The sequence below is a fragment of the Prunus dulcis genome, chromosome 6 (assembly GCF_902201215.1).
Source record: "Prunus dulcis chromosome 6, ALMONDv2, whole genome shotgun sequence".
In the NCBI taxonomy this organism is placed as follows: Eukaryota; Viridiplantae; Streptophyta; class Magnoliopsida; order Rosales; family Rosaceae; genus Prunus; species Prunus dulcis.
In genome coordinates, this window is record NC_047655.1 from 24,786,091 (window position 1) to 24,799,882 (window position 13,792).

General features: G+C 36.3%; 3 protein-coding genes across 11 annotated transcripts; 1 reads left to right on the forward strand and 2 right to left on the reverse strand.

Annotated features, from left to right (window-relative positions):
• Nucleotides 1–3,780: 3,780 nt before the first annotated feature.
• LOC117631621 (vacuolar cation/proton exchanger 1-like) lies at nt 3,781–8,758 on the reverse strand. Of its 8 annotated transcripts, XM_034364875.1 has the most exons (14): nt 8,614–8,758; nt 8,167–8,528; nt 7,573–7,975; nt 7,387–7,454; nt 7,281–7,309; nt 6,987–7,183; nt 6,655–6,864; nt 6,164–6,298; nt 5,966–6,082; nt 5,792–5,845; nt 5,555–5,671; nt 5,345–5,435; nt 5,181–5,243; nt 3,781–3,936 (listed from the first exon to the last, which is right to left on the reverse strand). In XM_034364875.1, exons 3-13 carry the CDS (start codon nt 7,828–7,830, stop codon nt 5,215–5,217), a joined length of 1,305 nt encoding a protein of 434 aa, XP_034220766.1. In that variant the 5' UTR covers nt 7,831–7,975; nt 8,167–8,528; nt 8,614–8,758; the 3' UTR covers nt 3,781–3,936; nt 5,181–5,214. The 8 variants fall into 8 exon arrangements, with proteins under 8 accessions (XP_034220766.1, XP_034220768.1, XP_034220765.1 ...); XM_034364877.1 differs by lacking the exon at nt 3,781–3,936 and having other exon boundaries at nt 4,873–5,243; nt 8,167–8,477; XM_034364874.1 differs by lacking the exon at nt 3,781–3,936 and having other exon boundaries at nt 4,873–5,243; nt 7,573–7,954.
• Nucleotides 8,759–8,864: 106 nt separating this feature from the next.
• LOC117631622 (protein N-terminal and lysine N-methyltransferase EFM7) lies at nt 8,865–11,248 on the reverse strand. Of its 2 annotated transcripts, none has more exons than XM_034364881.1 (7): nt 11,109–11,248; nt 10,926–10,987; nt 10,317–10,450; nt 9,748–9,893; nt 9,523–9,594; nt 9,298–9,405; nt 8,865–9,217 (listed from the first exon to the last, which is right to left on the reverse strand). In XM_034364881.1, exons 1-7 carry the CDS (start codon nt 11,170–11,172, stop codon nt 9,027–9,029), a joined length of 777 nt encoding a protein of 258 aa, XP_034220772.1. In that variant the 5' UTR covers nt 11,173–11,248; the 3' UTR covers nt 8,865–9,026. The 2 variants fall into 2 exon arrangements, with proteins under 2 accessions (XP_034220772.1, XP_034220773.1); XM_034364882.1 differs by having other exon boundaries at nt 11,112–11,215.
• A 408-nt stretch (nt 11,249–11,656) lies between these two features.
• On the forward strand, nt 11,657–13,742 carry LOC117630880 (GDSL esterase/lipase CPRD49-like). The gene is made up of 6 exons (XM_034363718.1): nt 11,657–11,859; nt 12,370–12,447; nt 12,565–12,705; nt 12,875–12,951; nt 13,069–13,218; nt 13,349–13,742. Exons 1-6 carry the CDS (start codon nt 11,749–11,751, stop codon nt 13,572–13,574), a joined length of 783 nt encoding a protein of 260 aa, XP_034219609.1. The 5' UTR covers nt 11,657–11,748; the 3' UTR covers nt 13,575–13,742.
• The last annotated feature ends 50 nt before the right edge of the window (nt 13,743–13,792 follow it).

Consider the following 13,792-nt stretch of genomic DNA (forward strand, 5'->3'; position numbering starts at 1 on the left):
TTATTATCTATTGAGAGATGAAGTGGACTGACAATTCATATACAGTATAAATAGCCTGGGAGATGCTAGCTTCCTCGAAGTTTCGTTCTTTTGTTTTTAGCCATCAGATCAGATTTTACAAGACACGTACGCAATTTTTCCAAAATAAGTATTAAGAAATATAAATATATTATACATATGTATATACAAGTTACAACAATACCAACTTTCTTTTTTTTATATTTTTCTTTTCCAACTACACAAGTTAGTAAATTATAAGACTAGTTCGGTGTCTAGATTGAATTGGATAACTCATTAGATTCAATGTATGTTGAAATAGAAAATGAAGATAGAAGTGAATGATTTTTCATTTTCGGAATTAGAAGTGCTAAGTTATAAGCCTTTGATATCTTACTATTTTGAAGAATTGAATTAAATAAGTTTCCTTTATAAGTAATCCATCTTCTACGTAACTTGGACAAAAATTATTCATCTTTAAAAAAAAAAACACAAAACAGATATGATCAGAAACCAACTAATGATTTGGTGCCGTGTTCCTTTCTATACCAAATGCGATTTTAATAACACCATAATTAGTTAGGTATTTGGTATAAGGAAGAACCAAAATCTAAATGGTATATAGGTACGTAGTTGTTTACTGTAAAGTTATTATATACATTTCTTTGACCATCGGTGACTTATTCAAAGATTGTAACAGATATTCTCCAGGTGGTTCTGCGTAGTATGAAATTCGTTTTTTTTTTTTTTACTGTTTTTTTTTTTGGCTGGCGGCATTTGTAGCTACATATACATTATTTATGCGTGTTCCGTACGTGAGGAAGAAAGAAACTGTATATTTGACTGACGCTTGTACTTGTTGTGCTGTCTTGGAAAGAACAGTCAAAACCAAGCAGAGTCAAACGAAAGTTACATCAGAAACCCACTTGGAACAGTAAAAACCATGACGTTTTGTTTTTTTAATAATTAATAATCACGGAATTCCACATTGTTTTTAAACCACGTATACAAATAGCAATTATGAGCATGAAAACAAAGGAATGAGAAAGAAGATTGATGAGGATGATGAAGACAATTCTCATTGTGTGCACCCAAGGCAAACACGCCACGCCGTATATTATATATATATATATATATAAAATGAAATAAAACACAATAATATGTGAGGAGAAGTAGGTATACACTTAGCCCAACCTACTGAAAATATACAGAGGAACCTTCGCAGAAGCTACTTGATCGGTTTCATACCAATGTATCTCACTCTTAATATCTCAAGCAGTACAACTTGAGACGACTATGCTTGCTTACCCCTCTCTCTGCATTTGATCTCTCGACCTTTTCATGAAAGAATGACAGGCTCACATGGAGTTGCAGACCAGCATTTTTGTTTTTTTGTCGATTTTGTTCTCTACATCCACAGACCACACATGCATATAAATCCGTACAACAAATTACAGTCCTAAAATTATCCCAAGTGAAACAAGATACATACAATGAAGTTCAAGCTATGCATATACGCATACACATACAAAATTGTCTTCTTTGTATGTATACATATGTATATGTATACGTAGCTTGAACTCTCTGAGTGGCTACGTTTATTATTAACAAAAATGGACCCTGACTTCACTAATTAAGCTGCAAAAACTTCCAAATTAGAGGAAGGTAGAGAGAAGTTTCGTTCTTTACTATTTAAGGCAGAGATTTCTAAGTGCCTATATATATTTGCGGACTCAAGTGTCAAGACTGTCAATTGTGCAAAGGGTTTTAGTGGGTGAAGATCTTCTAGCTAGCAAGTCGGCTTACTTAGTTTAGATTTTATGGTCCATTATTCTGCCTGTTGTTACTGAACTGTGTATGTCCACGACACCCTACTCTTAATTTCAAACTTTCAATCTCTGGTATAAGTTGCTTTCACACTACGTACTTGCTTATTATAACGTCATTTCGCTTGCGGCTTGCCTAAGTAAATCTTGCATATCTTCTCTGAAAACTTCATACTTACATGTTATATATGGATAATATAATGTATCATCATCTACATAATACTTACTTTAACTGAGAATCTGAGATTGATATATATAGCTCTTATCATCACATTATCAAGGAAGAACCCTAGCTCTTTTTTACATTCCCAAATATCTGCCTTCCACACATGATGATGCTTGTCTGTGGAACCCTAGACAGCTTCCGCGAAGCTTCCTTCCTCCTCCATCAATTGAATTAAGCGAATATTATTTGGTATATATATGGACACGTACGTAAATATCTTCCCCACATCATCATAGTTCTCTATCTGGTATGCATGATTTTTGTAGATCCTCTGTGACATAAGCATGTGAGTTTTATACTATATTTTTGGATTGAGGATGGAATTTTGGTTGTGGGCAGTAATGTGGTGTGCATGTGTAGGGACATCTTGCTGGAGCTGCAATTTCCGCGAAATTTCCAATATATATATATATAGGGACGTCTCAGTTAATTTATTTTGTTGGTATATATATATGAGACGTCCGTAAACCACTAGTGTTTTTTATATGAGACGTCCGTACGGTAATATATTCGGTATCTTTAGTCTTCAATGAGACTCGTGAATCCTGATTGGATTTGATTTCGTAGAGAAGAAGTTAAGAGAGAAACGTAGGATTAGATTTCTACCATGAAAAGACAACCAGGTCTTTCTGAAAGACTATTTCTTCTTCGAAAGAAGACTGATATGAAGAAGATTGCTGAGAGTAGAAAGTTCTTATAATACGGACGGATGGTCCAGAGAAGAAGTCGTTTCGCATTTGGACTGTGTGCTAATTATACATCATATATATTTAAAGGCCTTAAGTGTATGTATGGTGAACCAATGTCAGTACAAGTCACACCAGCCAAGGCTTGACAGCACCATTCATCCAAACCTATAAAATATTGTGGAAGATTTGGTTTGTATATAGCTAGTGAGTGGAGAGTTTCATGCAGGTACATTTCTATCTCTATCTCTATCAAATAAAATAGTCGGCAAGATTGGGAGTACAAGATGAGAAAGAGAAAAAAAGTTTTATTATATTCTAAAAGGAGACTGTTAAAGTTAATTGTATTTTATGAGACCCACCGTATTTAATAGAAGAAAAGATACTTCTTTTTCTTTTTCTTTTTTCCAAACTATACGATACCCATAATTAACCATAATTAAGTATTGTTAAATTCAGAGATATGGATCAGCGGCTTATTATTAACAACATCGATATTGTCTATAATTTAACCACCGATAAGCCTAGTAGGTATGAAGTTTTATCATAAAAGACCTCGTTAATATTAGTATAGTAGAACCATTCATTATATTTTGTATTTTATTTAGTTAATTTTTTGATGTGTGACTTATATTCTTTAACAAGTATGCCCTCCCCTCCTGCCAAAGGCTCTGTCTAACTTAGTTTGGTTAACAAACAAATGAATTTTTATAGAATATGGAAGCATCAGACAAAAAACTAGAATATTATTACAACACAAAATAGAACATACATTTTATTCCACTAACAGGTTGGACCCGAATACATCTCTACCATTATAGCATGTATAATGGGACTTATCTGGCCTAGGCTAGGTCTAGATCTAACCTCAAATAAATAAATAAATAACACTTTTTAATGCATGTGTTTGCCCAATCTAGTTTAGCTTAAGGCAAGATAAGGGACTGGTTTAGCGCAAGTGTTGACTTGGGCAAGAGTGGGCCCCACAGTCAGTTTTTGGGAAAAGAAAAAAAAATAGTGCATTGATTTGTCGATAGGATCGCCACTCTCTTCGAGTCATATCGCTTTGCTCTCTCGTCGGAGATTTTCCCACTTAATTTGATGCCTTGGATATTTGTGTGTGTTTCTTCAGTTTTCTCGAGTAAGATTTGTATATGAATAACCTTTGATTCACTTGGTTGTTTTGGATTGGAGGTATACTCTGCAGGACAAAGACATAAGTAGCTGCAATTATTGTCAAAGGTTTGAAAAATCGGCCTAGGCGGCTGCTTAGGAGCTTTTTTGGGCTGCCTAAGCATTAGGCGTTAATAAATTGATATGGACAATACTTCCCTCCTTATTTTTTATTGTGGCTCAACCACAAAGTGACATATGTCCTCTCTTTTTTAATTGTCAAACTTCTTCTTTTTTCACTTTTACTCAACCCCTAGCTTTTAACCAAAAAATATAAATTAAAATTCTCATTGTTTTTTCACTTTGTAACATGATCCTATATGGAAAAAACATCCATGAAGAAACTATGTCTACAAATGTTGTTAGTGGAACTTTGGTTGTAAATGGATTATCAAAGTTAGAGTTGGAAAGGATTGTAGACTTAAAAATTTTGACTGAAGAAGGAAAATTATTATTTTTAAAAATGATTGAGAAAAATCAAAATGAAAAAAAAAAAACAATTGGAATTTTTTTTTCTTTCTATTTTGGTGGAAAGTTAGGGGTTGAGTAAAAGTGGAAAAAAAAAAAAAAAAGATGTTGTTTTGATAACTAAAAAAGAGAGGACACATGTCACTTTGTAGGTGAGCCACAATAGAAGGTAAGGAGGGAAGTATTGTACAAGGTAAATTGCTTTGTGGGCCACTTGTGACCTTTATACGTGGGCTCTGGATAGATGCCTGACTTGAGCCCTTCCTTATATATGTGATTTCATGAGATTTAATTTAATTTAAATTTTTTTGTTTAAAATTTATGATTTCTAATAATATATTGGATATTTCTCTCTTTCGTTAATATTCTCCAATGCATTTTTCTCTTGGTATTAATATTTTCCTCAACATTTTCTAATATTTCAAACAAAGAAAAAGAAAAAGCTTGGCAAAAAAACAAAAACAAAAACAAAAACAAAAACAAAAACAAAGAAAAAGAAAAAGGAAATGTGGTTGCAAATAATAAACATGCAAAACGACGCCGTGGCCGGAACAAAAAGGAGAATATATCATAAGGCGCGCTCGCGTCGAAGCGCAGCTGAAGATGGCTGTTGTTATGTTGGTTAACTACCACAAGCCTCTGGCTATAACTGTCCAAGCCCAATCGCAATGCAAAGGTAACTACCATAAACCTCAGGCTATAACTGTCTAATCCCAATCGCAATGCAAAGGTAACTACCATAAACCTCTGGCTATATCCACAGGACCACACAAATCATATAGCACAGAAGAGATAACTTATTACCTGCCCACTATTTTAAGCTCTGAACACTGCTTTCCTAGTTGGTGATTTTAGCCTCAAGTTGGTCTGTGAGAAAGAAATTATGACTTAATATACATGTATGTATGTGGAGAACTATAGAAACTGACAAGGGTTTGGTGGTGTTTGCAGCGTTTCTGAGTACTCACCAACCGGCGTTTCGAATACAAAGAAGCAGATTCCAATAACAATGTAGCAGAAAATAAGAACCAACCCTTTCACATAATGGGAAGTGCCATCCTATAAAAATCAAACATTACAAGACTTGAAATAATATAACTCAATGATCAAGAAAAAACAGGACAGCTAGCAAGTTTCTAATAGGAAGTTATGTTCTGTATGATTGATGTGAATGTTACCTGTAAAGCAAAGGCTGTGGTGATCACTGCTAGAGCAAGAGATACTGTTTCAATGAGATTGAAGTTAAGATCCATGTTGATGCCCATTATCCAAGCAACAACGACGCAGCACGGGACCTGAGTCGTCACACAATTAGAAAAAATGTTCATGTTAATGCATGGATTTTTCATTATAATTCAATTTGGAAAGAGAACTGCAAGGCCTGCAGTAATTCAGCTTTGATAATCGATACGAACCACGAACATGGCGACCTGAGTTGCAGACCCCAAAGAGACTCCTAATGATATGTCCTGCATTTGTGCAAAACAGAAAATATAAAGTTGGTTATAAGTTCCCAAATGAAAGGAACTGGATTTTCCAATTTGCCATTAGTTTTGAATGAGAAAAGGCCACTATTTATCATTTCTCACCAACTTGTTCTTGAAAGCAAAAATGATTGATCCTGCATGCTCAGCTGCATTTCCAAGAATTGGTACCAAGATGAGGCTGAGGAAGCTGAAAGACAAACCCCAAGATTTTGATGCATCCTAATACAATTAGGAATTTCAGTGAATTGCTTTCTGTTTAGAAAATTAACAATCCACTCAAGAACATAGTGTACTAATTACCTCAATTGTGCCCACAACATACTCAGACAACAAGGCTGTGATGGCAGTGACAGCAAACAGCCAAGCAAATCCACTCCAGAAACCTATCTCAGCCACTTCTTCTTCAACATCTTCATCACCATCAACTTCTGATACCTGACCAGTTGCATTATTATAGTTCCTTAGCTGAGCTCTAGTATTTATTTGCTTGTTTTTTGGGAATGGAAGCACAGAAAAGTCAAGCTTAATGCATATATCAATCAATTGCTTTAAATAAACTCTGTTTATTTTTGGGGTGCTTCGACAGGTTAGAAATGAAGACTTGCATGATAGTTGAGCACATGTCTGCATATTTGTTTTCTTACTTCTCTTGCTGCATATATAACTAGATGAATGCTTTTCTTGTATGACCTACTTGTATTGCAGAACATTGTTCCCAATGCACTACTGAAAGAAAGTTTGGAAGCATGAAAATGAAATTAACATTGCAGCCAAAACCTTAGGATAATTACTTGCTGCAATTCGAAAAATCCGTGGTGAGTCCACAACTGGAAGAACATGAATGCAATATAAGAAAGTAGCATTAGGATACTAATGGCCCTTGAGAATTGGAGTGTTTGGTCTTTTGTTGCAGCAGAGTCCCCAGCATATTGAAGCAGCATTGGGAGCGTGTGGCAGAATGTTGCTAGAAGTAGAAGGAGAGAGTTCACATTGGCCTGTCTCTGATGAAACAATGGCCGTATAAATTAAGATATGAAGAAACATAGTTTAGATGATTAAAAGGGAAGTTAACATATGAAATTATATAATGCAAATTGAGCTCGGGTTAAGATTAGGGCCTTACTCTTTCAAATTTTTGCTCCCTTCTGAGGTTAGCAAGACCACCACAGAAAAGGGAGGTTCCAAGGACCAAAAGAAGGTTAGAAAGAACTGAACCCAAGAGAGAATACTTGAGCAAGGCTACTTTTCCATGACTTAGAGCAGATATTGCTATAATCAGCTCTGTGGCATTACCAAATGTTGCATTTAGGAGCCCTCCCACTGCACAAACCAGATAAAAAGTGAGCCTTCAGTCCCATTCTGAAGCAACCTTTAAGTAATTGAAAATATTCTAACAAGTAAAATGAAAACAATTTACCTGTTGGACCAGTGTAGTATGATATTTGTCTGCAATTTTAAGTACAAATGATTAATTTAAGCAGCATTTGAAGAAAGGCTAATTGATGTGTTTTTGTGTGCCTTACTCTGTGAGAAAACTGATGCGCTCAGCAAGTAAGGTTAATGCAAGTAAGCTTAGAGTGAAAATCCAGGGCTGTCAAAAGAAAAATAAAGAAAAGGGTTACAAGGATCAGTCATCTAAATTCTGATTTTTAATATTATTTTCTATTGTATACAATATTTCTTATTAAAATATGAAAGCAAACACTCACCTTTCCAAAGCCATAATACACAGCAAAAATGGACAGAGGAATGGTGGGAAGGAGAACCGCAAGCTTGGTCCCCAGAAGAACAACCTGAAGATTAACAAGCAACTCCCTGAGATGTCCATTTTGAACACTGTTTGGCAGTGTAGGATCCGACTTCTTGCGCAATGCAGACGCCGACAATTGTCTAGCGGTCCTGCCAAGGTGCACTTCCTCCTCACTGCTTGTGCCATTTTCCAAGAGGCATTCTTGGTTGGAAGCCATAGTCGGTGTCACAGCGAAAAAAAATGCTGACTTTTTTTGTTCAGTTACTTTTGTTCACAGAAACAGCTTTGGCCCTTGGCATTAACTTTTCATTGATTGTAATTTGTATATATGGAATTTATCTCTGTGGGATTTGGTAAAATCTCTGCTTGGTAAGATGATAAAACCAAAACGCAAAGAGTTACTATAATTTGGCAAATATACCCAATGAAGCATGAACCAATTAAGCTAATTGCAATCAATTTAAATTAATCAAGCTAATTTCCTGGTATCCACAATCAATTAAGGGTCAAATTAACTAAAGTATATATATTAAGTAGAAATCTTGCCACCCACCAAGCTCAAACTGGGTTTGATGAGGAAATGCCAAACAGGTAGTGTCCTGTTGAATTACAATTCATCTGAGCAATGAAAGCAGGGCACGTATTGCCATGCATGGTAGCCAGATGTGGACATGATTTACCAGGCAGGCACAGAGAGAAAAAGTCCATATTTCCATGTCAGAGAATCAAAGAACAACTTGAAGTTGAAACTGACAAGGAAAGGCTACAAGAACAACCGACAGAACAAGCTACCAAGTACCAACCAACACCAGTGGTTTAATGTGGAGGTGTTTCTTGTGCCATGCATCTGATTGAAATTGTTCCCTTTGTGTGTGACATATCATGTAAAGAAACACGTAAATTTCTTAAATATTCCTAAACAAAGAAAAGTATTATTATTATTTTTTTAAATCAATTAGAAGAAACAAATTAAACTAAAAACACATGTTAATCCACTGACCTTCTGCCGCCGCCACCGCCACCGCCGTCTCCCTTGTGTTTTAGGCAATTTTGATAGTTGTTTCAGATTCCCATTCTAACTTGGTAATGGCCTCCACCATAATCTAAATGCTTTTGGGTTGATTACTTGATTTGTTGGTGATAACTTGGTGGATTAAGATTAACTAATTTTGGGTGCTTTTGCTAGAATATCGTTTCATGGAGATTATTATCCATCCATCCATCTATTAGTAATTTAGTAATTGATGGATATTCTTGGAAAACCCTTCATGCTCCCTCCCCGCTCATTCATTCAGATGAACAAAAACCATTTTTAAACAACCTTGACTTACAAAAAAAAAAAGAAAAAGAAAGAAAGATACAACTGCAGATAAATCAATTCTTGAATGGCTACTTCTCAACCAAATGTAGCTTCTAAATAATCTCTATTTGGTCGCCATTGGTAGTTGTTTCTCTTGGTTTGATGCAATATACACGAGATCCCAGATGCTTTACTTCAAGACCAGCATCTTCGCAACCAGAGAAGAAGAGTGATTCATCCTCTTTTCCAATTCTGCGTCTCCAACTCATTAGAAATGCAGGCCGGGGCAAACTGACTGATTGTCCTGTGAGTAAGAGGTTAATACAAATGAGCACAGTTTTAACATCTATTACATAAATTCAGACAAATTTGCCAGCATATTACCGCCACTCTGCTCGTCCTTTGCTTGAGGCCGGGCATTATTATCCTTCGGCTTGTAAGATTTGAGGAGAAACAAAAGGGTTTTTATCAAATTTGCATACTGCTTCACATCTGCACGCACTCAAGAGAAAAAAGGATAGTTAGCAACTTAGCATACTGTTTTTATGTGCAGCTCCAAGGACAACGTTTAGAAGAAGTGTATTTGAATAACGTTGGTGAGAAACTTACACAACAAAATATCACTAGCAATAATCAGGTCCCAGTCTGGATCAGCAGTAGGGAAAGTGTCACCCCAGGTATCTGAAAAATTAGCATCCATGGCATGATTTAACAAAATCCCAGCTAATCCTTTAAACCTAAATCAATTAGAAGTCTACTAAATTAACTTCTTTGGCACAGTAAATCAAAGTTCAAACATATGTATGGTATAACATGAAATGAAAGATGACATACGCTTTATATGAGGAAGGACAGGTGTAATTCCATTTACCCTGCAGTTATGAGCTATATTTTCTTCAATTTCCTGGTCATTATAGTCTGAGGTAGTGATGTCAAGATTAAGCAATCTTCGTAGAAAAATGGCCAAAGCACCAGTGCCACTGCCAATCAGTAGACAAATCAACATCATCAGGGCCACTATCAATATCAATCAGACTCAAAATTTATATCAAACATACGTCTGGTATAAGATGAAATGAAGGATACTAGAAAAGAATAAACTAAAAATTAACTCCAATTCCACAAATGTTTTCCTGAGAAGTTATTCTAACTACACAGGACAGATGCCGGGCGTTTGCATCTTACCAACTCCTGGAGATAAACAAACTTCTAGATAGTAGAATGATGTTCAGCTTAAGAACAACATAAGCAAGGTTTTGCCCCATGTGAAAAAAAAAGTATCCATGTGATGCAATCACAACTCAGGATCCCCAAAATCACTAAAAGTGGGACAAGCACGAAAAAGGAAAAGCATTCCAGTATTCTTGTGATGCAGAGATGTATGTGGCACAGTTGAAAAATACCTGCCCAGTTCAAGACAATGCCGTCCTTCAATTGATGGCCTGTGTTCAACTAACCATTCTGCAAATGCAAACGTCCCAGGCCAGAGTAAATTGGCATTCAGCTGATGAAACGAAAATTCTCGGATGACCAACTCCTGAAACAAACCAAGCTACATAAATTGGTTTATAGAACTCGAAACTATAAAGAAGCAATCAAGAACCAGACCAATATACTAAAAGTAGAAAACCAAAACAACCTCTTGGGATGTTCAATGAAAGGTCAAAACAACTCTAGTAAAAAGCAGCTACTACTCTCTGAAGTGACTGAACCTAAGTATCCGATTGTACGGAATTGAACCAATATATGCTTTTGATTTATCCATTGACATATGCTATAAAACCATTTGCTCATCACCATCCACAGAACTTTAATATGAAAACTTAGAAATTCAAACATTCAAGCTCAAAAACAGAAAAAAAAAAAAAAATTGATTTCAAACTGGAAAGAGCAAATGTGAATAAATATATAAAAGGGGCCACATTAACAAATTAACAAGAGATTAACAGTAATAACCAGTGAAAGACAAATTTACGTTTCTGGGTATTGACCAAATAAAGGAATAGATTTACCATCCCCGGAAACTTGTGACTCCTCTCGACGTAGCTTTGCTGGCTCTCTGTGTCTTCCTCACCTGCAAATAAGGCCAAGCCAACTCAGTATATTTTCGCCATATCAGCTAAAATTGGGAGCTCCTTGAAGAGAGAGAGAGAGAGAGAGAGAGAGAGAGAGAGAGAGAGAGAAAGAGATAAAACCACTGGAAGTGTCATCCTCGTCGTCATGGAAAAGTGATGATGGGGAAAAGAGAGCTATGTCCATCCTCTTCTTCTTGCTCAGAAACAGAAGCTAGGAGGAGGCAAACCTACTCGGGAGATCGGGGGAGAAAAAAAAAAGTATTGAAAATTAAACTTCTGCCCCACAAAAATAGTACAATATCAGAACCAACCCCAGTATTTTGAATATTTTCCTTTTCTACTTGTAATTTCAGGAAAGCATTCGTAAGTCCCCACTAGTTTTAAAAAATTATTCCAATGACCCAACCGTGTTTGAATTGGAATCTTTTCTCTTCGTTTTTGACATCAAACAAACCTAACAGAGTTAAATAAAACAATGAAAAATGACCTGATATCAAAATGATTCTTATCATTAGCAATGAAGTTACAAGAAAATTACAGTGAAATTACCGGGTTGACCAAAGTGGCAAAAGAGTGTATGATATGCTTTTTGGTTTTCTTTGTAAATTCATTAGAACCCCACTTTCCTCGTCGACCATGACGTGGTCTATATATAAGTTTGTGCTCGTCGTGGTTAGGGATTGCATCAAATAAACAAAGAATCCAAGTGAGAGACAAATACCTAAGCTTATCCTCCAAACTGTGTTTTCCAGAGAGAGAGATGGTGGGGCCATTAAGACCTCAGTTTGTGCTGTTTGGTTCGTCCATCGTCCAGTTCAGTTGCAGCAATGGAGGCTGGGGTGCCATTCTTGCTGACGTGTATTCTCGTAAGGTACTTACTTCACTTAATCTAATTAATTTCCTAAACCTGGTTTTCAACAAAAGTGTATGATATTGGAGCACCAGGTCCACGAGTTGGGCAATTCTGATAATGAAGAAATCATATACTTTTGTTTTCTGCTTTAACTGCTACTAAGTAATAAACAAAGAAAAGATTCCATGATGATCAAAAGTCATGGCGTTATCTGTGAGGTTTTTTAATTTCCTGGGTTTCCTTCTGATGAGCCACAGTCAAATTGTCTCTTTCTTTGAAAAATACACATCAACTTTTTTCATTGATTTAAACCAATGATCAGATAAAAGTTTTTCACTGCATATTCAAACAGTTAAATTAATGACTCAACTCACTTTCAAGGGTGCTTTCCTTGCCTAACACACCCCCTTCTCTTTTACCTAACTTGAAAGCCTTACATGTGTTTATCTGCTAAACTTTCATCATGTCAAACTATATATTAAGTTCCTTGTTAATGGTATTACTGATCTTATAAAATTTCGGGGATAGGCGGACGTACTGCTGCGAGGATATGCCGGCTGGAACTCGAGGCGTGCTCTTCAGGTTCTAGAGCAAGTTTTTCCCAAGGTAGTGTACATTTATAGTGAATTCAGACTCGGACATTGTGCATTAACTGAAATCCTAGGCACCAAACATGACCACAGTTTGATGCTGATGTTGTGTAATTATATTTGACATGTATAGGATGCAGCAATTCAGCCATCTTTGGTAATAGTTTATTTCGGTGGCAATGATTCAATGCTGCCTCATTCATCAGGCTTAGGCCCTCATGTACCACTTCCTGAATATGTAGAAAACATGAGGAAGATTGGTAAATATTTAAAGGTAAAAATAATCTCTCATCATCTCATCATAACAGTTTTTTTTAAAGTGTGTATATATATATATATATGTGTGTGTGTGTGCGCGCGCAGATGGATGAAATTTATACAAACGACTTGTTTTGTGTGCAATGCATATTATTCTAACGGTGACAGATACATTTGGTTGCCAGAGCCTTTCAGAAAATATTCGCATTATCTTTCTCACCGCTCCTCCTGTCAATGAGAAACAAATTCTTGAAAATTTAAGGTGCTTATATGGTGATGTTTTGTGATTTTTTATTCATTTCCTTTTTGTGAGTTCTCAGGAGCTTTTCTCTTTTCTTTTGTTTTGTTTTGTTTTGTTTTTTTTTAAAACCAAAATCAGAGACATAATTCCCGAGCGGAATCGAACAAACGAGTCCTGCAAAATCTACTCAGATGCTTGTTTAGAGGTCTGCCGAGAGTTAGATGTCAAGGCTGTTGATCTGTGGACTTCAATTCAGAAGAGAAAAGACTGGTCAACTGCTTGCTTTACGTACGTGCAGTTTCATATTGTAGTTTACGCTTCCACTTAATTACATCTATTTTCTATAAACTCAGCTTGATTAAAGATTAATCCTTCTCTTAACCATTTGGTCTGGTCGATCGGATCGACCATCATCCAGGGATGGAATCCATTTTTCAGCTGCGGCCAGCAAGATCGTGGCGGAGGAGATACTGAAGGTCCTTAGGGAAGCAGACTGGGAACCCAGCCTTCACTGGAAGTCACTGCCAACAGAATTTGCAGAGAATTCGCCTTATAACCCTCCCTGTGGTGATGGAACAACTTTGAACCTTGCTGATTACAGCGTTGCTCAAGCACTAATCCATTGGGGACTTAGCGACAATTAAGATAAAATCATGCATGTTAGTTAATGGCCATAACCCATTTAATAACCTCTCTCCTCAGAGAAAATAGTTCAACTCTCGCTCTTCCAAGCCCTCGCATTTCCTTTGTACTGAAAGACTCTTGTCAGAATTACAAATGCCATTCTAAATCCCCCGAGAAGTTTTGGCAAATAATTATCTTCGAAGCCCTAGTTTACTTCTGGAGAACATGATGTAGCAGT

Excerpts from the sequence above, each read along its gene's own strand:
- LOC117630880 (XM_034363718.1), top strand. The coding sequence starts at position 11,749 with ATGGTGGGGCCATTAAGACCTCAGTTTGTGCTGTTTGGTTCGTCCATC. Across the intron at positions 11,860-12,369 it reads CTGACGTGTATTCTCGTAAG|GCGGACGTACTGCTGCGAGG; the intron begins GTACTTACTTCA and ends TTTCGGGGATAG. Across the intron at positions 12,706-12,874 it reads AGATTGGTAAATATTTAAAG|AGCCTTTCAGAAAATATTCG; the intron begins GTAAAAATAATC and ends TTTGGTTGCCAG.
- LOC117631621 (XM_034364875.1), bottom strand. The coding sequence starts at position 7,830 with ATGGCTTCCAACCAAGAATGCCTCTTGGAAAATGGCACAAGCAGTGAG. Across the intron at positions 6,865-6,986 it reads GGGAGCAAAAATTTGAAAGA|AGACAGGCCAATGTGAACTC; the intron begins GTAAGGCCCTAA and ends TTGTTTCATCAG. Across the intron at positions 6,299-6,654 it reads GATTTTTCGAATTGCAGCAA|GTATCAGAAGTTGATGGTGA; the intron begins GTAATTATCCTA and ends GCAACTGGTCAG.
- LOC117631622 (XM_034364881.1), bottom strand. The coding sequence starts at position 11,172 with ATGGACATAGCTCTCTTTTCCCCATCATCACTTTTCCATGACGACGAG. Across the intron at positions 9,406-9,522 it reads TGCTAGTGATATTTTGTTGT|ATGTGAAGCAGTATGCAAAT; the intron begins GTAAGTTTCTCA and ends GAGTGCGTGCAG. Across the intron at positions 9,218-9,297 it reads AAAGGACGAGCAGAGTGGCG|GACAATCAGTCAGTTTGCCC; the intron begins GTAATATGCTGG and ends TCTTACTCACAG.